The sequence below is a fragment of the Ovis aries genome, chromosome 6 (assembly GCF_016772045.2).
Source record: "Ovis aries strain OAR_USU_Benz2616 breed Rambouillet chromosome 6, ARS-UI_Ramb_v3.0, whole genome shotgun sequence".
In the NCBI taxonomy this organism is placed as follows: domain Eukaryota; kingdom Metazoa; phylum Chordata; class Mammalia; order Artiodactyla; family Bovidae; genus Ovis; species Ovis aries.
In genome coordinates, this window is record NC_056059.1 from 27218493 (window position 1) to 27241498 (window position 23006).

The 23006-nt window shown below is 36.6% G+C and overlaps 1 protein-coding gene across 1 annotated transcript in view; it reads left to right on the forward strand.

Annotated features, from left to right (window-relative positions):
- The window catches only part of STPG2 (sperm tail PG-rich repeat containing 2), a 622600-nt gene that overhangs the window by 247124 nt on the left and 352470 nt on the right, over nt 1-23006 (forward strand). Inside the window, exon 15 of the mRNA XM_060417505.1 lies at nt 11776-11935. Coding sequence (XP_060273488.1) covers nt 11776-11935 — 160 coding nt within the window. The remainder of the gene's footprint in view (nt 1-11775; nt 11936-23006) is intronic.

The window sequence follows — 23006 nt, forward strand, 5'->3', positions numbered from 1 at the left end:
GGAAATGCTTGAATAGCAACTTTAATTACAAATCAAACATGCTAAGACAAATTGCAATTAGAGATGAGCTTAACATTAAAAAAAATTAATTTGCCAGAATAATATGATAATTAAAAATTTTTTATCACAGCTCCACAAATATATACAATAATATTGGCATAAATACAGGGAAACGCAGACAAATTTAAAAACAAAGGTAACTTATTTGTCTGTATAGATCTATCTTTAAAACATAGAATAGAGTTGACCACTTTGTGATTTTACTGATTAGGACAAAATGAGAAAAGGCAAAAATAACAAACATAAACAATGTAGATAAGGATATTTCTGCATGTTCTTGAAGTAATAAACACATTTTTAAATAAATTTGAAAACTCAGGACAACAATAGACAATGGTCCTTACTGTAGAAAAATGGAATCCAGAGTTAATATCTAAAATATGTGTTTTTCAACCAAAACTTATTAGATATGTAAATATTAGGTATAAGTATGTTTCAAACTCAGAGGGAGAAAACAGTCCAGACACTCTGGTAGATTAAATATTGTATTTAACAAAGAAAGACTTCAAAGTAGCTATCATAAATATATTCAAAGAATCAAGGGAACTTCAGTTCAGTATAGTTGCTCAATTGTGTCTGACTCTTTGCAACCCGATGAACTGAAGCATTCCAGGCCTCCCTGTCCATCACCAACTCCCGGAGTTTACTCAAATTCATGTTCATTGAGTCAGTGATGCCATGCAACCATCTCATCCTCTGTCATCCCCATCTCCTCTTGCCATCAATGTTTCCCTGCATCAGGGTCTTTTCAAATGAGTCTGTTCTTTGCATCACGTGGCCAAAGTACTGGAGTTTCAGCTTCAGTATCAGTCCTTCCAGTGAACATTCAGGACTGATTTCCTTTAGGATGGACTGGTTGGATCTCCTTGCAGTCCAAGGGACTCTCAAGACTCTTCTCCAACACCACAGTTCAAAAGCATCAATTCTTCGGCACTCAATTTCTTTATAGTCCAACTCTCACATCCATACATGGCTACTGGAAACCATAGCCTTGACTAGATGGACCTTTGTTGGCAAAGTAATGTTTCTGCTTTTTAATATGCTGTCTGGGTTGGTCATGACTTTTCTTTCAAGGAGTAAGTGTCCTTTAATTTCATGGCTGCAGTCACCATCTGCAGTGATTTTGGAGCCCAAGAAAATAAAAAGTTTTCCACTGTTTCCCCATCTATTTGCCATGAAGTGATGGGACCAGATGCCATGATCTTAGTTTTCTGAATGTTGAGCTTTAAGCCAACTTTTTCACTCTCTTTTTTCATTTTCATCAAGAGGCTCTTCAGTTCTTCTTTACATTCTGCCATAAGGGTGGTGTCATCTACATATCTGAGGTTATTGATATTTCCCCTGGCAATCTTGATTCCAGTTTGTGCTTCATCCAGCTCAGCATTTCGCATGATGTACTCTGCATATAAGTTAAATAAGCAGGGTGACAATATACAGCCTTGACGTACTCCTTTTCCTATTTGGAACCAGTCTGTTGTTCCATGTCCAGTTCTAACTGTTGCCTCCTGACCTGCAGACATATTTCTCCAGAGGCAAGTCAGGTAGTCAGGTATTCCCATCTCTTTCAGAATTTTCCACAGTTTATTCTGATCCACACAGTCAAAGGCTTTGGCATAGTCAATAAAGTAGAAGTAGATGTTTTTCTGGAACTCTCTTGCTTTTTCAATGATCCATTGGATGTTGGCAATTTGATCTCTGGTTTTGCTGCCTTTCCTAAATCCAGCTTGAACATCTGGAAGTTCACAGTGCACATACTGTTGAAGCTTGGCTTGGAGAATTTTGAGCATTACTTTACTAGTTGTGTGAGATGAGTATAGTTGTGCGGTAGTTTGAACATTCTTTGGCATTCCCTTTCTTTGGGATTGGAATGAAAACTGATCTTTCCCAGTCCTGTAGCCACTGCTGAGTTTTCCAAATTTGCTGACATATTGAGGGCAGTGCTTTCATAGAATCATCTTTTAGGATTTGAAATAGCTAACTGGAATTCCATCACCTCCACTAGCTTTGTTCACAGTGATGCTTCAAAGCCCGCTTGACTTCACGTTCCAGGTGTCTGGCTCTAGCTGAGTGATCACTCCATCATGGTTTTCTGGGTCAATAAGATCTTTTTTTTGTATAGTTCTTCTGTGTATTCTTGCCACCTCTTCTTAATATCTTCTGCTTCTGTTAGGTCCATACTGTTTCTGTTCTTTATTGTGCCTATCTTTACATGAAATTTTTCCTTGGTATCTCTGATTTTCTTGAAGATATCTCTAGTCTTTCCTATTCTATTGTTTTCCTCTATTTCTGTTCATTGATCACTGAGGAAGGCTTTCTTATATCTCCTTGCTATTCTTTGGAACTCTGCATTAAATGGGTATATCTTTTCTTTTTCTCCTTTGCTTTTCACTTATCTTCTTTCCACAGCTATTTCTAAGGCCTCCTCAGACAGCCATTTTTCTTTTTTGCATTTTGTTTTCTTAGGGATGGTCTTGATCCCCATCTCCTGTACAATGTCACGCACCTCCGTCCATAGTTCTTCAGGCACTGTGTCTATCAGATCAAAAATCCCTTGAATCTATTTGTCACTTCCACTGTATAATCATAAGGGTTTTGATTTAGATCATATCTGAATGGTCTAATGTTTTTCTCTAGTTTCTTCAATTTAATTCTGAATTTGGTAATAAGGAGTTCATGATCTGAGCCACAGTCAGCTCCCGGTCTTGATTTTGCTGACTGTATAGATTTCTACATGTTTGGCTGCAAATAATATAATCAGTCTGATTTCAATATTGACCATCTGGTGATGTCCATGTTAGAATCTTCTCTTGTGTTGTTGGAAGAGGGTGTTTGCTATGACCAGTGCGTTCTCTTGGCAAAACTATATTAGCCTTTGCCCTGCTTCATTCTGTACTCCAAGGCCAAATTTGCCTGTTACTCCAGGTATTTCTTGACTTCCTACTTTTGCATTCCAGTTCCCTGTAATGAAAAGGACATCTTTTTGGGTGTTAGTTCTAGACGGTCTTGTAGGTATTCATAGACCCATTCAACTTCAGCTTCTTCAGCATTACTGGTTGGGGCATAGACTTGGATTATTGTGATATTGAACGATTTGCCCTGGAAATGAATGGAGATCATTCTGTCATTTTTGAGATTGCCTCCAAGTGCTGCATTTCAGACTCTTTTGTTGACCATGCTGACTACTCCATTTCTTCTAAGGGATTCTTGCCTACAGTAGCAGATATAATGTTATCTGAGTTAAATGCACCCATTCCAGTCCATTTTAGTTCACTCTTTTCTACAATGCCGACGTTCAGTCTTGTCATCTCCTGTTTGACCACTTCCAATTTGCCTTGATTCATGGACCTAACTTTCCAGATTCCTATTCAGTGTTGCTCTTTACAGCATTGGACTTTGCTTCTATCACCAGTATATCCACAACTGGGTGTTGTTTTTACTTTGGCTGTGTCTCTTCATTCTTTCTGTAGTTATTTCTCCACTGATCTCCAGTAGCATATTGGGCACCTACCAAGCTGGGGAGTTCATCTTTCGGTGTCCTATCTTTTTGCCTTTTCATAGTGTTCATGGGGTTCTCAAGGCAAGAATACTGAAGTGGTTTGCCATTTTCTTCTCCAGTGGACCACGTTTTGTCAGAACTCTCCACCATCACCTGTCTGTCTTTGGTTGCTCTACAGGGCATGGCTCATAGTTTCATTGAGTTAAACAATGCTGTGGTCCATAGGTTCGTTTTCTGTGATTGTGGTTTTCAGTCTCTCTGCCCTCTGATGGAGCAGAATAAGAGGCTTATGGAAGCTTTTTGATGGGAGAGGCTGACTGAGGGGGAAACTGGGCCTTGTTCTGATGGGCAAGGCCATGCTCAGAAAATCTGTAATCCAATTTTCTGATGACAGGTGGGGCTGTGTTCCTTCCCTGTTATTTACCTGTGACCAAACTATGGTGGAGGTAATATGATAATGGGTCCTCCTTAAAAGATCCCATACACTCAGTGCCCCCAACCCTGCAGCAGGCCACTACCGACCCACGCCTCCACTGGAGACTCCTGGACACTCCTGGGCAAGTATGGGTCAGTCTCTTGTGGGGTCAAAGGAACTTCAGTTTAGATAATTAAAGCAAATATACTGAGTTAGACAGTAGAGAATATCAATGAAAAATAGAAACAAGCATGCAAGCAAGCAAAGGAACCAAAGAAGAATTCTAGAATTATAAAGGACAAAAATGTAAATGAAAATTGACCAATGGGACTTAATAGCATATTTGAGATGACAGAAGACAAAATCAGTGAACTCAATAAAATATAGTTCCACAGAAATCATTGAATCTGAAGGAAAAAAATTGAACAAAATGAGAAGTTTCAGAAATCTTTGAGTCAGTGTCACATATTCTAGCATATATGAAATGATAGTCTCAGGAGGAGAGTTGAAAAAGAAAGGGGCAAAAAAAAAAGCTTGAAGAAAAGATAGTGAAAGCTTTTCCAGAATTAATGAAAAACATGAATATTACAAATCCAGGAAGTTCAGTGAACTGTTAAGAAATATATTTATAAAGAGAATCTGCTCTTAAGCATACACAGTCAAATGGCTAGAAGCGAAAAACAAAAAGAACATCTTAAAAGTGAAAAAGAGTTTACTACATACAGTGGAAATAATATGATTATGAATCTCTTATCAGAAATAGTAGAGGCCCAGAATCAGTGAGTGTTAGTCACTCAGTCATGTCCAACTCTTTGTGACCCCATGGACTGTAGCCTGCCAGGCTCCTCTGTCCATGGGATTCTCCAGCTGAGAATGCTGGAGTGGGGGGCCATTCCCTTCTCTAGGGGATTTTCCTGATTCAGGGATTGGACCAGTGCCTCCTGTGTCTCCTGCACTGAAGGCAGATTCTTTCCCATCTGAACCACCAGGAAAGACCCCCAAATCAGTGAAATGACATGTTAAATGCCAGGAGAAAAATAAGTGATTCAATAATTCTGTAGCCAGTAAAAGTATCACTGAAAAATGAAATGTGAAGTAAAGACATCCTCAAATCTTTAACCATAGCATGGTAAAAGGAAAATTCATTCTGAGGCTAACTCAGGTTCAGTCTTTGTTCATAATGTACTACATCTTAGGAGTCAACCTGGTGATTAAATGCTCCATATCTTGTTGGGGCTGAAGGTTTAAATGTTGGTATTTGGTAATCAGAGTTTTAAACATCAGAGTATACCTGCAGTTTAATATGTCCAAGATTAGAGAGTATATGAAATTTTACATGTCAAAATGGCAGGGAACCAGGATTGGAAAAATTGAATTTTTTGAAATGAACTGGTCTTTGAGGCTTCAGGTCAGTTAGGATTTTAAGTGGTTAAGAATTCTGGGCATGGGGAATTATGCAGGGCCTTCGATTTTTTATTTTGTTGTTTTGTTGGTTGTTTGGGGCTTAAAATACTAGGAACTTTCCTTTTAAATGTCCTATCGGTATTTCTCTGCAGAAAATGGAAATGTCACTGAGGCTTTCATGTAGTCTCACAACTAATGGAAATAATAATGCTAATAATAACGATGACAATGAAAACAAACAGTATATCTTGTTATGTATCAAGCACATTGATCCGAACAAGTAGATTGCTGAATGTTTCTCTAGCAAAGATGTGTTTATTTGAGATCAGCAGAGAATGGCAATTTGGTGTCTGCAAACATGGTGTATGTGTGCGTGCTCAGTCACTTCAGTTGTGTCTGACTCTTTGTGATCCTATGGACTGTAGCCTACCAAGGCCCCCTTTCCTGGGATTATCCCGGCAAGAATACTGGAGTGGGTTGCCATGCCCTCCTCTAGGGGATCTTCCCAATCCAGGGATCGAACCTGTGGCTCCTGTATTTCAGGTGGATTCTTTACTACTGAACCACCTGGGAAGTCCCTGCAACCATGGTGAGTCACGTGCAAGTCCCTGCAGGGCAAGGGAAGGAGAACACTTTTGCAGAGATGAAAAGGAAGTTGGGAGAGCTATAGAAAAGAGAGTCCAGGGTATTTCATTGCCTGAGTTCTTGCCAGGAAAGAAGAGGAAGAGGGTATTTCTTCCTGTAGGGCTCTACTATCATCCCAGGGTATAAGAGCGCCCTCTTCTGATCTTCTGACTATAATTAATTGAGGTTTATGTTCCTTAATGCTTTAATAGATACCATTCTAAGAATTTTGCATACATAAATTATTTTAATTCTATTATAATTTATGTCATTTTTAGGTAGGACCCTGGCTTTCCAGATGAAGAAGTCAAGACACCTTAGACTTTAATTTGCATTAAAACATAACTTTTATTTCATCAGACATTTATGGCATTTTCCCTCAGTTGCTATTTGCATCTTTCAGTTTGTCCTCCCACTGTTGCCTCTGGGAAATGAACATAACTGCTAGCACTGCCAGTGCCATCACTGGAATAGATTTTTTTTTAACTCACTTTTCTTAAGCTAAAAAAAATAAAATAACCTCTAAATGGAATTTTTAATGTTCTCTATTTTTTTAAAATAACTAACTGCCAATTGAAAAGCTGGCATTTGAGCTTATGGCTTAAACTCATGTCCTAGGTTTAAAAAATTAGACCAGGAAGATGAGAATCAAGTAGTTTTAGCTTTTGTGCTGGGACTCAGTTTGTACTGCAAAACACGTGGGATATTCCAAACACAGGAACAGGATTCAAATACTGAGTAAAAAAAGACATGAGAAATGTCTATTAGATCCACTCATCAAATGCCTTCCCTATTTTCTGTGATGTATAAAGGATCACCAACAGAAATTTGATGATTTTACCTATACATACTATTTCCCCCTGAAATGGTGTATAAAATACAATATATAGGTAGTGTTGTTGCTCTTTTTAAAAAAGGATTATTGCTTTATAGAATTTTGCTATTTTCTGTCAAACCTCAACATGACTCAGCCATAGGTATACATATATCCTCTCCCTTTTGAAACTCCCTCGCATTTCCCTCCCCATCCCACCCCTCTAGGTTGACGTAGGCCTATGTTTGAGTTTCCTGAGCCATACAGCAAATTCTCATTGGCTATCTATTTTGCATATAGTAATGTAAATTTCCATGTTACTGTTTCCATACATCTCACCCTCTCCATTACTGCTCTTAAACAGGCTTTCAGATTTTTCTTACTAATCCTAGGAATTAATTAATGAATGCCTAGAAAATTTGCCTGACATATTAATCTCTTAGATAAAGTGAGAGTTGAAGATGAGTAAGAACATCCTAGAAACATCAGTAAAGGACATAATTAGGAAATAAGACTTTATATTTTTGGGCTGCAGGATCACTGCAGATGGTGACTGCAGCCATGAAATTAAAAGATACTCGCTCCTTGGAAGAAAAGCTATGACCAACCTAGACAGCATATTAAAAAGCAGAGACATTATTTTGCTGACAAAGGTCTGTCTGGTCAAAGCTATGGTTTTTCCAGTAGTCATGTATGGATGTGAGAGTTGAACTATAAGAAAGCTGAGCACCAAAGAATTGATGCTTTTGAACTGTAATGTTGGAGAAGATTCTTGAGAGTCCTTTGGACAGCAAGGAGATCCAACCAGTCCATCCTAAAGGAAATCAGTCCTGAATAGTCAATGGAAGGACTGATGCTGAAGCTGAAGTTCCAGTACTTTGGCCACCTGATGCAAAGAACCGACTCATTGGAAAAGACCCTGAGGCTAAGAAGCATTGATGGAGGTGGGAGAAGGGGACAACAGAGGATGAGATGGTTGGATGGAATAACTTACTCAGTGGACATGAGTTTGAGTAAACTCCGGGAGTTTGGTGATGGACAGGGAGGCCTGGCATGCTGTGGTCCACGGGGTCACAAACAGTCAGACATGACTGAGTGACTGACCTGAACTGAACAGCTTTTGATAAGAAAATGAAAATGGGTAGTATAATCAAGATCTTTGTAAAGTTTTCCTAAATACTCTGAGTACTTTGTATATGAATGGTTTCTTTGTGTTTTTGTGGTCTTTTATGCTTTCCTTTCGCATACCACAGAGGCATTCCTGAAAGATCCAAAGTCATCTTTGGAACTATTTTACTACCATTTATCCTCAGCCTACTTTTACCGAATATACTCCTAGTGTAGACAAGAAAGAAAGAGTAATTGACATTTCTCAATTGACTTACAGATTGTGGAATTTGTGTTTGACATAGTATTTACACCAAAAATATGGATTTGCATGTAAGAATCTCCTCCACCAGTCATGATCCGTGCTTTTACCTTATTTAGTGATTCTTTGGAAGTGGGAGTTCATACTGTTGGCTTGTGCCTGAAGATGATCATAGGGATTTAAGGAACAAAGAAAGTATGTTTTATAAAGTATGGCTTCTAGATGGACTTCAAAAGTATGGTTTTTCAGTATCCAAATGTGTTTGACTTATTTGAAACATTAAAAAAACTCTTTTCTGTTCTCCTGTACTTTGTTCAGTCTTGTTTTCTATGTTGAAATTAGCTTTGTAGAATAGTAAGGTTCTTTGCAACCTCATGGACTGTAGCCTGCCAGGTTCCTCTGTCCATGGAATTCTCCAGGCAACAGTACTGGAGTAGGTAGCCATTCCTTTCTCCAGGAGATCTTCCCTATCCAGGGATTGAACTCAGGTCTCCTGCATTGCTGGCAGATTCTTTACTATCTGAACCACCAGGGAATAGTAAGATTAGTGAACCCTTTGGAAAGATATAAGCGTCTGAATGCAGAGTTCCAAAGAATAGCAAGAAGAGATAAGAAAGCCTTCCTCAGTGATCAATGCAAAGAAATAGAGGAAAACAATAGAGTGAGAAAGACCAGAGATCTCTTCAAGAAAATTAGAGATCCCAAGGGAACATTTCATGCAAAGATGGGCTCGATAGAGGACAGAAATGGTATGGGCCTAACAGAAGCAGAAGATATTAAGAAGAGGTGGCAAGAATACACGGAAGAACTGTGCAAAAAAGATCTTCATGACCCAGATAATCATGATGATGTGATCACTAATCTAGAGCCAGACATCTTGGAATGTGAAGTCAAGTGGGCCTTGGAAAGCATCACTACGAACAAAGCTAGTGGAGGTGATGGAATTCCAGTGGAGCTGTTTCAAATCCTGAAAGATGATGCTGTGAAAGTTTTGCACTCAATATGCCAGCAAATTTGGAAAACTCAGCAGTGGCCACAGGACTGGAAAAGGTCAGTTTTCATTCCAATTCCAAAGAAAGGCAATGCCAAAGAATGCTCAAATGACCACACAGTTGCACTCATCTCACATGCTAGTAAAGTAATGCTCAAAATTCTCCAAGCCAGGCTTCAGCAATACGTGAACCGTGAACTCCCTGATGTTCAAGCTGGTTTTCGAAAAGGCAGAGGAACCGTAGATCAAATTGCCAACATCCGCTGGATCATGGAAAAAGCAAGAGAGTTCCAGAAAAACATCTGTTTCTGCATTATTGGCTATGCCAAAGCCTTTGACTGTGTGGATCACAATAAACTGTGGAAAATTCTGAAAGAGATGGGAATACCAGACCACCTAACCTGCCTCTTGAGAAATCTGTATACAGGTCAGGAATCAACAGTTAGAAGTGGACATGGAACAACAGACTGGTTCCAAATAGGAAAAGGAGTGCGTCAAGGCTGTATATTGTCACCCTGCTTATTTAACTTATATGCAGAGTACATCATGAGAAACGCTGGACTGGAAGAAGCACAAGCTGGAATCAAGATTGCCGGGAGAAATATCAATAACCTCAGATATGCAGATGACACCACCCTTATGGCAGAAAGTGAAGAGGAGCTAAAAAGCCTCTTGATGAAAGTGAAAGAGGAGAGCGAAAAAGTGGGCTTAAAGCTCAACATTCAGAAAACGAAGATCATGGCATTAGGTCCCATCACTTCATGGGAAATAGATGAGGAAACAGTGGAAACAGTGTCAGACTTTATTTTTTGGGGCTCCAAAATCACTGCAGATGGTGACTGCAGCCATGAAATTAAAAGACGCTTACTCCTTGGAAGAAAAGTTATGACCCACCTAGATAGTATATTCAAAAGCAGAGACATTACTTTGCCAATTAAGGTCCATCTAGTCAAGGCTATGGTTTTTCCTGTGGTCATGTATGGATGTGAGAGTTGGACTGTGAAGAAGGCTGAGCGCCGAAGCGTTGATGCTTTTGAACTGTGGTGTTGGAGAAGACTCTTGAGAGTCCCTTGGACTGCAAGGAGATCCAACCAGTCCATTCTGAAGGAGATCAGCCCTGGGATTTCTTTGGAAGGAATGATGCTAAAGCTGAAACTCCAGTACTGTGGCCACCTCATGCGAAGAGTTGACTCTTTGGAAAAGACTGTGATGCTGGGAGGGATTGGGAGCAGGAGGAGAAGGGGATGACAGAGGATGAGATGCCTGGAGAGCATCATGGACTCAATGGACGTGAGTCTGAGTAAACTCCGGGAGATGGTGATGAACAGGGAGGCCTGGCGTGCTGCGATTCATGGGGTCGCAAAGAGTCGGACACGACTGAGCGACTGAACTGAACTGAACTTTGTAGATTCTGGGACCAATCTAAGTATTTGTTTTAACTGATTTAAACCTCACAGCAACTCAATGACATAGAATATAAGTTCTATAGTTTTCCTACTTACAGATGAAGACACTGGAAATTACAGAGGTTAAGTAGCTTGGTTAGGGTCCTACAGCAAGTAAGAAGCAGATATTTGGAACCAAAAAGGTCTAGTGCTAGAGCCTCTACCCTTGGCCACAAGACAAGTCTCCTGCCCGCCAGAAAATTACTAAAACTTAAAAAATATTGTCTTTGTACATAAAACAGATGAACAGATTTGTTACATATAAAACATTATTTTAAAAAATAATTTGAAGGAAACGAGTTTTAAAAGTTTTCATTGAGGTAATTAGCTAATGGTTTTAGGCATTAGTTATGTAACAAATATATAATATTTTATTTTGTTTAGATTAGAATTATTATTATAGTTATTAATATCCATGTGGTTTATGTTGATTAAAAATGTTAATATAACTGTAGAGCATGTTAAGAGCTATAAATGATGAAATGGGGAAGCCTTTTAACCTAATTGAAATCTATTAAAATGAAATAAGCAGTCTCGTTTGTAGGATAAGTAAAGTATGCTCACATAGGATGGTAAAGCAGGAATAGTTTTGCTACTTAAAAAAATAAATAATCAGTGCTCTCATTTCTATAAAAAATTTGATTTTTATTGTGAAAATTGAAAATTAGAGTTTGATGTATATTATGAAGGGTTTCCCAGTGGCTCAGTGGTAAAGAATTCGCCTGCAGTACAGATGTGAGTTGGATCCCTGGGTTGAGAAGATCCTATGGAGAAGGCCATGACAACACATGACCACTCCAGTATTCTTGCCTGGGAAATCTCATGGACAGGGGAACCTGGTGACCTACAGTCCATGGGATTGCAAAGAGTCAGACATGATTTAGCGACTGAACCACAACAACTGTATTATGAACACTAACTTTTTAAGAATGTGAATCTGTACTTCATGATTCTGTTCATGTTAATTTTTTGTGAGTCAGTTTATACTTTGTTTAGGAGAGGATAATTTAGGGATACTCTTTTAAATTTCCATTTTTAATAATGAAGTAAAAATTTTGTATTTTTCTATGTATACCATTTTTTAGTGTGAACATCTATGCTATATCTTTCTGGAAATTTCCTATATGTTTATGCTAGTTCATTGAAATCTGTTTCAGGGTGTTCCAGCACCAGGTGCCTATGATGTTCAAAAATCATATGAGGTATCTCAAATTCAACATAAATACATGCCACCTCGTACTTTTGTGGCTAGAATAAAACATGCCTCCTTTCTTAGCACAACACCTCGGTGCCTGGACAAAGTGGATGATGGGCCAGGTAAGTAAATCTGTCCTTTTAAAGATATGAGGGAAAAAAATCTAAGGTTTCATTATTAAAATAGATAATTGTAAATATACATTTACATTCACCATGTTTCTTTTAAGTTTGCAGGACCAAAAAAAAAAAAAAAAACAACCTAAGTCTTCTTATTTAGTGAGAGTTTGAATTTTTTTCAACTGTAAGGTTTGTTTGGAATTTTATGTCTTTTAATTTTTCCAAAGACAATTTTACTACAGCTCATAAGTCATTTCCTATTAGAGAAAAAAAAAAACTCTAAATATGCTACATTATTGGAGGAGAAATAACTACTGATGTGGAAAATCAGTCATATACAAGATATATATCTTATACATATCATGCCAGTCTCATGGAATTATTTGAATTTTCCTCAAATATTAAGAAAGCAACTATTTAAAAGCTAAATGTTTTTAATCAGGGCTTGAAATACCAAAAGAAATTTTGATTTTTAGAATTGCAATTAGTTCAGCTACTAGTAATTACACTTTGTACTAAAATATAATGAAATAGCTTTTCTTGGTAATGAAAATGAATTGGTAAGGCTGTTTCACACCAGAGTGCTAGATAAAGAATAGGAACATGAGTTTTCAACAGTAATTTACAAATGTATTGCCAGTAAATAATCAAACTATTGTCATGAATCTTTATGAGACTATAAAAAGAAAAAATGAAATAGAATAGAGAAAATTAAGAGATTTTAAAGAAAAATCAAAGCAGGAGAATATGATGGGTCAAACAAATAAGAATACTTGGGGAACCCTGAAATCTATAGAGGCTTGCTTTATTTTTCAGTTTCACTAATCAGGTATATTACCAACTTACAGGTCCATTTTAAGTCCAAATTTAGCTTTCCTTAGTTTCTTTTTTTTTTTTTTTTTGTATGATCAATATCTTTTTTTTTTAAATTTTTATTTTTACTTTATTTTACTTTACAATACTGTATTGGTTTTGCCATACATTGACATGAATCCACCACGGGTGTACATGTGATCCCAAACATGAACCCCCCTCCCACCTCCCTCCCCACAACTTCCCTTGGGTCATCCCCGTGCACCAGCCCCAAGCATGCTGTATCCTGCATCAGACATAGACTGGTGATTCGATTCTTACATGATAGTATACATGTTTCAATGCCATTCTCCCAAATCATCCCACCCTCTCCCTCTCCCTCTGAGTCCAAAAGTCCGCTATACACGTCTGTGTCTTTTTTATATATGGAATTTAGAAAGATGGCAATGATGACCCTTTCCTTAGTTTCTTTTTCATCTTTTGAGTTATTGTGCCATTGTATATTTTGTCAGGTTTTAGCTTTGTTTGAAGTATCAGTAGAATTCAATTACCTTTACTGTGTCCATAACCACACTCAATATATGGTCACCCAGAAATGGTTTAGGGAAATTCATTCTTTGAAGTCGAGGTATCATCACTGTCACCAAGACCAAGAACAATCAATCAAGTAACAGATGTCTATTCCAGAGTCCCTTAAAGTAGATTAGATTGGTTTTCATATTTTCTGAAGATTTTTTTCCTTTGCCTTTACTCTCGTCTCCATAAAATGTATTATAGATAGAATGCATAGTAAGAGTTTGAGTTAAGTTCCAGAACTGGAATCTGACTTTTCATTACTTCAATGTTTAGCCCCAGGCAAGTAAACTCACTAATTGTTTCATTAGTTTCTATTTTACAAAATTGAGATAATATTTGCCACCTACTTGACTCTCATGAGAATATGAAAGATTAAAAAAACTATACTTCAAAGTCATTTTCAGAACATTTGAATCTCCTAGAAGTATAAAATCTTATTATAATATGAAACATGTTTCTTCTTAGTGCCAAGCTAGCAATAGCTTCTGAAAGAATTTGGGATAGGGAAATATCTTCATTATGAAGACAGTTATTATTTGGAAGTCAAAGACATATGGGCTGTCAACGTCACTATACAACTGTAGATTAGTTAGTTAACTAAATGAAAAGAATTTATCACAATAAGCCAATACTTCATTAAGTTTGCCATCCTGCATCTTAAAGTAGCCTATAATTCAAATAAATGATAGCAGATATCCCACATTCCTCTATTATCAACACATTTGAAAAAATATATGCATTTCTGAAGCTATTACCTGATGCCATGATTATGAAATTTGATTTCCTCTGACATATGTAGATACTGTAATATTTTAGAATGATTCATTTTTTGAACTTAATCTTAAAGTATACAGTCCAAAATATGTCTCTTACATATATTTAATAGGTCACCAGGGCCAATTCAATTAATATCCATGCCTTGTTTTGGTAATTGAAGATTAACTTCTGTTTGTCCTGTTACATTGATTTAATCTAGGAAAATAAGTCAGGTGTGTATCAACTCTGAATAGGTTCATCTTACTTGGTTGATTTTTGTTTAGGCTAGATTTTTTATTGACTGATAAGACAAGCAATTCTTAATTCTATAATGAGAATAGCCCATTTATATTATAGTTCTTAATACCATTTAACTTTTGTTGGGGACAACTGGTATGTTAAGTCTTTAGGTTTCTGTTTTAAATCAGTTATATAAATCATTGTTATATGATCAAAAGGGCTTCTCTGGTGGCTCAGAGGTTAAAGCGTCTGCCTCTGATGCGGGATTCGATCCCTGGGTTGGGAAGATCCCCTGGGGAAGGAAATGGTAACCCACTCCAGTATTCTTGCCTAGAGAATACCATGGACAGAGAAGCCTGGTAGGCTACATAGGTCCACGGGGTCGCAGAGAGTCGGACACGACTTCACTTTCACTTATATGATCAAAAGGTACAATGATAGTAATTCTGTTGGTTATATGTTTTGTGTCAATGTTTATCCTATGAATGATATTCTTTCTTATCATATCTTCTTAGAAATAGAAAAAAAGTGGGTTTTTTTTTAGTCCCTAATATTTGTCATTTAAATCTTCGTAATTGTTTTACCTTAATACCAGTGACAAGAGCCATTTGCGCTTTATGTCAAATTATTTATGAGCCAGATAAAATTATTTTCTGTTATTATATATGTGTATTTGTATACATTTGAAACTATAAGACTGAGTTAATTTATAGAGCCTGATATGAATGTTTCTTCCTTGAGTCATGACATTGACAAGAAGAATTGAGTGCTTTGCCTCACAGAACTTAAAAACGTGTACCTATAATAGAATAATAGGCAAATTAAAAATTTATTACTGTCTGGTATTGGTACGTAAAAATGGTAAGAACTGAGATTGATAAATGACATAATATGAGTTTGGTTGATATATGAATAGTATTCTTGGGACTCACAAACTTATAGGACATTCAGTCACTCAACATTCTATAGCTGTGTATTTATTTCAAATTATTTTAGAACTTTTAGCAATACTATGGAAGTGATTTTGTTTTATTCAAACGAAGTCTTTTCTTTGAAGTTATTTGAGAAGGATAAAACTCATTTTCATTAGTCTAAATTAAAGGGGGAGGTAGTATAGTTGCAGTCAGTATACTGTATACCATTAAATGTTGTGTAACCAATAGAAACACATTTGAATCATTTAATGAGGAAGTTATTGAATGAGGTGTATCACATTATAAAGCGATCTACTCTTACAGGCGTAAGTTTTAATTCAGGGATATGTAAATGACTTTGTGATTAATCTAGTTCAGGTAAAGTAAAATTGTTAAGTGTAAAGAGAATTAAACATTTTTTTTCTCTCATATTTGACCTGTTTTTAGACATTTGGAGGAGGAAAATACTCAGCAAATATAAAAAGAAAATGAATGAAAACATTGAGAATGTGGAAAATTGGGAACTCTTTTGTATCACAGTGGAAATATAAGTTGATGTCAGTGATTCTTAAGGACAAGCTGGCAGAATGTTTCAAATATACATCCCATTTAACCTTAACATTCTACTTCTGTGATTCCTGTATGAAATAATTGATAATATGCCTAAAGTTTTACACATCAAGTATATTCATTCAAAAACACTAAAAATGAAAAGTTTTAAATATATGAAATGAAAGAAAATAGGTAATTCTGATGTATAAGCTGCATAAAGTCTTATGAAAAATTTTAAAATGGTATATATCATTTAAACCTGGTAACAGGATAAGATTGATTTGATCAGTTATTCAACAAATATGTACCAAGAGCCCCTTACATACTAAGCACTGTTCCAGGGACTTGTGATAGAGCAGTGAACAAGATGTAAACATTGTTTCATGGAGCAAAACTTTAGAAGCAAGACATTTAATAAATAAATGAATAAATAGATCAATAGGTTGATAAATGAAGGAATGAAAAGAAAGAATACAAGATGGTTATAAATGCTATTGAGAAAAATGAGAAAAAAGGAAGAATGGGAGTTCACTGTGGGTTCTGCATCAGTTTAAAAAGTATTATCAGTGAAGAGCTTACTTGGAAAATAATATGTGATTAAACAACCTTAGGCTCATAAAAGATTTTGTTTTGCTTTTCGATTCTTGCTTTTTCTATAGGAACATACACTGTTTTACAGTAAGTAAAAATGATTTTAAAATTTTAATAAAACAATTGAAATTTAAAGCATAATTTTAATTAAAATCAATATTTAAGTGAATAATAGATTAAACAATAAATAGTATAAATATAACACTTGTAGGCTGAACATAACAGACACTGAGACTATTTTTATATAGAAAGCATAGATTATTTCTAATGAAAATAGAGTGATTTATGTGTAACATTCCCATGGGAAATTATTTTATGAAACAAATATAATTCATCATTGAAGTTAATTGGACATATCCCATGAAGATATTTTTGTTCACTTTTTTAATAAATATAAGTGGTGCCTTTGATATAAAAATCAGTATAGTGTGAAAACTAATTATTTATTCTATTTTCTCAGTGGTTTGTAATATTATAGCTTCAGAAATACCATAGAGTTTGTCAAAATGCAGTTCATCCCACTTGCTGAGTGCTATTGCAATAAACATGTAATTTTTTCGCTTGTTTTTCTATAGCTTCCAGAAATGCTTTTGGGCTGTGAAAATGCAGTATAATTCTGAGTATAGGCAAAAATTGATCAATCAATATTGGAGACTTGCTGATTTTATATCATTATTAAAAATGGTAGAAATTTTATTACTGAAAGTAAGATAACTTTATTCGATTTGCTCTCAAATTGTTTTTGTTTCTCTGGGCACTTCATATATCGGGTAAATTCTTATATATATACAATTGAGAAAGATCAACTTATTTACTAGGTGTATCTTAAAGGTAAAATTACCCTATATGTAGTATACAGAAAATGAATTTTCTGAGTCATTCACTTATTGTATACTAAAGAATCTTTGAAGACTATGGAAAAAGTTTCGTTTGAGGAGAAATTAACTATGTTGGGGGAGGGGAAGAAAGGATTGATGCAAAATATTTTAGAACAGAAAGGTTAACAGAATCAAAATCTGAAATAGAATGATAGCCTTAAAGCAGAAAATCGACTTTGTTTATTTAGGTGGAAGGTAAGATGACTGTGTGGATCACAATAAACTGTGGAAAATTCTGAAAGAGATGGGAATACCAGACCACCTGACCTGCCCCTTGAGAAATCTAAATGCAGGTCAGGAAGCAAGTTAGAACTGGACATGGAACAAGAGACTGGTTCCAAATAGGAAAAGGAGTACGTCAAGGCTGTATATTGTCACCCTGCTTATTTAACTTATATGCAGACTACATCATGGGAAATGCTGGGCTGGAAGAAACATAAGCTGAAATCAAGATTGCCGGGAGAAATATCAATAACCTCAGATATGCAGATGACACCACCCTTATGGCAGAAAGTGAAGAGGAACTAAAAAGCCTTTTGATGAAAGTGAAAGAGGAGAGTGAAAAAGTTGGCTTAAAGCTCAACATTCAGAAAACGAAGATCATGGCATCTGGGCGCATCACTTCATGGAAAATAGATGGGGAAACAGTGTCAGACTTTATTTTGGGGGGGGCTCCAAAATCACTGCAGATGGTGATTGCAGCCATGAAATCAAAAGACGCTTACTCCTTGGAAGAAAAGTTGTGACCAACCTAGATAGCATATTGAAAAGCAGAGACATTATTTTGCCAACAAAGGTCCTTCTAATCAAGGCTATGGTTTTTCCTGTGGTCATGTATGGATATGAGAGTTGAACTGTGAAAAAGGCTGAGCACCGAAGAATTGATGCTTTTGAACTGTGGTGTTGGAGAAGACTCTTGAGAGTCCCTTGGACTGCAAGGAGATCCAACCAATCCATTCTGAAGGAGATCAACCCTGGGATTTCTTTGGGAGGAATGATGCTAAAGCTGAAACTCCAGTACTTTGGCCACCTCATGCGAAGAGTTGACTCATTGGAAAAGACTCTGATGCTGGGAGGGATTAGGGGCAGGAGGAGAAGGGGCCGACTGAGGATGAGATGGCTGGATGGCATCACTGACTTGATGGACGTGAGTCTGAGTGAACTCTGGGAGTTGGTGATGGACAGGGAGGCCTGGTGTGCTGCAGTTCATGGGGTCGCAAAGAGTCGGACACGACTGAGCAACTGAACTGAACTGAAGTTGTAAAGAATAATTGAAAATGTATAGATTTTATACAGAGAGAAAATACAAGTATAACTGTTTTTTTTGTACTTTGCATTATTGCACTTTACTGATACAGGTTTTTTAAACAAATAAACTGATGCTCTGTGGCTACCCTGTTGAGGAAGTCTATCCACACCATTTTTTCCAACAGCATTTCTCACTTCCTTTTTCTGTGTCACATTTTGGTAATTCTCACAATATTTCAAGATTTTAATTATTATTATGTTTTTATGGTGACTTTTAGTCTGTGATCTTTGATGTTACTGTTTTAATTGCTTGGGGACATCATGAAATAACATCTCTCCTCTTATCCTACACCCATCTAAGATGGCAAACTTAGCTGGTAAATGTCATATGTGTTGTGACTGCTCCATCAACTTGCAATTCCCTCTCTTGCTCTTTCAGACCTCCCTATTCTTTGATATGTAACGATATGGAAATCAGGCCAATTAATAACCCTAAAATAGCCTATAAGTGTTCAAGTGAAAGGAAATGTTACATCCCTTACTTTAAATCAAAAGCTAGAAATGATCGGGTTTAGTGAGTAAGGCATGTTTGAAAGCTGAGACAAGCTGATATGATATAATATTGTTGCCTGTAATCACTGTGCTATGCATTAAATCTCTATGACTTACTTATTAGTTTTAAGTTGTGTGCCCTTAAATAACTTCTCTCCTCTTATCCTATTCCCAGGCCCTAGTCACCACCATTTTACTCTTTTTTTTGGAGTTTGACTTTAGATTCCACATGTAAGTGATATCATACAGTATTTTTCTTTCTGTCTCTGACTTATCTTAGTATAATATCATTGAAGTCCATCCATGTTATTATTACAGGTGGCAGGATTTCGTTCTTTCTTGTAGTTGAACAATATTCGATTGTGTGTGTGTGGCATGGGCCACATCATCTATATCCATGTACCTTTTCATGAGCACTTAAGGTTGTATCCCTGTCTTGGCTAATGTGAATAGTACTGCAATAAATGTGGGAGTGCTTGTATCTCTTCAATAGTGCAGCAGCTCTTTATACAGATTTCTTAAACACAGAAAGTGACATAACAAAGCATTCAACATGTACAGTATATAATAGCAAGCTTGGAAAGTACATAGTGGCAAATCCTCATGGAATCTAAAATAAGTATAATAAATCATATGAATTTATAATTGCATATGTAGTAGATCAAGGCACTATGTGTTCAAAAGTTTTTCACATTTCATCTGTAACAACAAAATATTTTGCTTATTAAATGATATGGTGACTTCAAGGAAAAAACAACTGTTTTATAAATTTTGTAATCCTCAGTTTTAATTCATGAAGATGTTTAGCTTCAGTGAGTGAACTGAAAGTCGCTCAGTCGTATCCAACTCTTTGCAACCCCATGGACAGTAGCCACCAGGCTCTTCTGTCCATGAAATTCTCTAGGCCAGAATACTGGAGTGGGTAGCCTTTCCTTTCTCCAGAGGATCTTCCCAACATAGGGATCGAATCAGGGTCTCCTGAATAGCAGGTGGATTCTTTACCAACTGAGCTCTCAGGGAAGCCCTTGGACCTTCAAATCTGAATGAAGCTAATCAAATGAAATCTTAACAAAAATGTGTGGAAATTTTAGGCAAATATAATACAACTTTAAGTGGTCAGGCTTGCCGTCTAATGGAAGAAGTTGTCTCAACAGTTAGGAGGCTTCTTATTACTGAATGTCTCTATCCATGAGCTGAATGACTTAACTTCCAGGAATGCTTTGGGATGGATTTCTGCAGAGAGTGGGAAGTTGGATTTGAGAAACTTTAAGCCCTCCACCCCTTTGCACTGTGTCCAAGTCTAATAATTCTCTAGATTATTACCATAAGGGCTTCCCAGGTGGTGCAGTGGTAAACAGTCCACCTGCCAATCAATGCAAGAGACGCAGGAGATGCAGGTTCAACCCTTGGGTTGAGAAGATCCCCTGGAATATGAAATGGCAACCCACTCTAGTATTCTTGCCTAGAAAATCCCATGGAAGAGGAGTCCAGTGGGCTACAGTCCATGGGGTCACAAAGAGTCAGATATGGCTGAGCACGCGCGTGCATGCGGCTAGTATACGAGAATGTAAATTATACAAGAATGTAAATTATAATGTGATTATAATACAAGAATGTAAATATAATGTAATTATACAAGGTTGTGAATTATAATGTAATTATAATGAGATTATTTATGAAGGAAATTTGAATTTGTAGAGAATAAGGGTGAATAACACCATCTCTAATCTGTATTCAAAGTTTTAGGAATTTTTTTCCTAAAGACATCATATTAAATATTTCATTTTCACCTATATAACATGGGTCCAATTCCATTTTTAACAGTAATGTCATTGATAATAATGGGTCTTGAATAGGAATCACTTTTAGTAAGAACAATAATTTATCAACCCTTTATAGTGTCAACAGACACTTTTCAAAATACTTTGTATATATTAATTAGTTTAATTTTCACAACAATCCTATAGTTACCACACTCTACAGGAAAAGTAACCAAATCTTAGTTTATGTTACTTGCCTAAGCTTTCACATTTCAAAGATAGCAGGCATTCAAATATAAGATGTTGGCACATGGACCTGTGCTTTTAACTGCTGTTTTCTAAGTATAGTTTTAATTAATAAATTGACACTAAATTTATAAATCCTTTGGTTATGAGCCTGATTAGAATGAATTCTTTCTCCTTCCTTAGGGTTTTTATATACCTGTATGTATAAATATATAAATTATCAAATAGAACATATAAAGGTGGGTCAGCTGTAAGAAAGAGACTATCAATAGTATGAGGTAGGTCAGTCCCTAGGCAATAATTCAACTTGACTTTATAAACAGAGTTTCTGAGGGTGACAAGCAGCCCCCTGATACAGTTTTAAGTGTAGACATCATCTTCATTTCCTGGTACCATTTGCATTCCTCTGTATATAAGGGAAATGTATTTATAACTGAAGGAAGATCTCAGGGGAGAAGAGGATTAGAAGAAAAGCAGAAGAAAATGAAATGTATGATAATGCATCTGTTCTCAATATGCTTCTTGGACCAGGTTTTAGTTCCTATGGCAAGAGGAGTAAGAACTGGAAATGAGATTTTCATGAAAGATAGGTGAGATCTGGAATAAAGGTATTTCTAGAAATATTTAAAAAGCAACTTGAGACTCTAGGTCCAAGCAGTACAGGACCAAAATGTGATAAAATGTCGACGTGTTGTTGAAGACACCCTTCTTCAGGGAATATTTCATTAGGATGGGAAGGTCGAGCAGGATCTACATTGTTAACAAGCACCCAGATTAAGTCTAATGCAAGTGAGTTAGGATTTATCATTTCACAAAGTGTCACAGTTATCTCATTTAGGATTCGTCATATGTTTTTTTTTAAGTCATCCATAATTTTGAGTTATTTTCTAATTATTGAGTATGGAATTCTTACCCATATCTGTAGGTCCCAGCTCAAGCTAACAAAAATGAGAGTGTTCCTATTTATTCTATTTGTTTTCCTATATACTTCTACCTTGGGCCTTAAGACAAACTGAAGCAATATCAAGAAACTTAATATATCGATATTAAATCAGGTTCTCCAGAAACAGACCCAGAAATAAAAATTAAAATTATTTATTAAGGAGATATCTATGAGAAATTGGTAAAAGATTGGGAAAAACAGGAATTGGAAGGAGTGGAAGCCCAGCAGAGATGCAGTCTGTGGCAAAGTCCTACAGAGGGAAGCCTAAGTTTAGCCTGATCTCCCAAGGAATAGGGGTCTTCCTTGGTGGCTCACACAGTAGAACATCTGCCTGCAATGTGGGAGACCTGGGTTCAATCCCTGAGTTGGGCAGAGCTCCTGGAGAAGGAAATGGCAACCCATTCCAGTATTCTGGCCTGGAAAATTCCATGGACAGAAGAGCCTGGTAGGCTGCAGCACACTGGGTTGCAAAGAGCCGGACACGACTGAGTGACTTTCACTTCACTTCAGTAAGTTCTTACATTATGATAGACATCACGATAATCTCTTTCAAAGCAATGCCTAATTCGAAACTCCAAGGGGATACTTGCAATGCAAGCTATACCTAAAAGCTGCCCTGTTCAAAAGCAAAAGTACTGACGCTTTCATACTTGTATATCTATCAGCCATTGATTAAGGGCTGCCTTGGGGGCACATAAAATCCCATGTACATCTGGATCTCTTGAGCTTATAGGCAAACTGGGCTCCTGACAGCATTCTTTTGAAAAAGAGTCATAGATGCTGGCTGCTGTAAGAAAAAAGTACACAGTAGTTGGAAATGTGTAAAATGTACTAACAACAATCTGAGAAATCTGGATGGAGCGCTGACATTATCAGCTTACCTGAAGTTTACTTTTTATTTTGATTTTCATTGACTTAACTGTCTTTTTTATCATCAGGTTTTTTTTAAAGCTTATTTTGAATTGGAGGATAATTGCTTTACAATGTTATGTTGGTTTCTCCCAT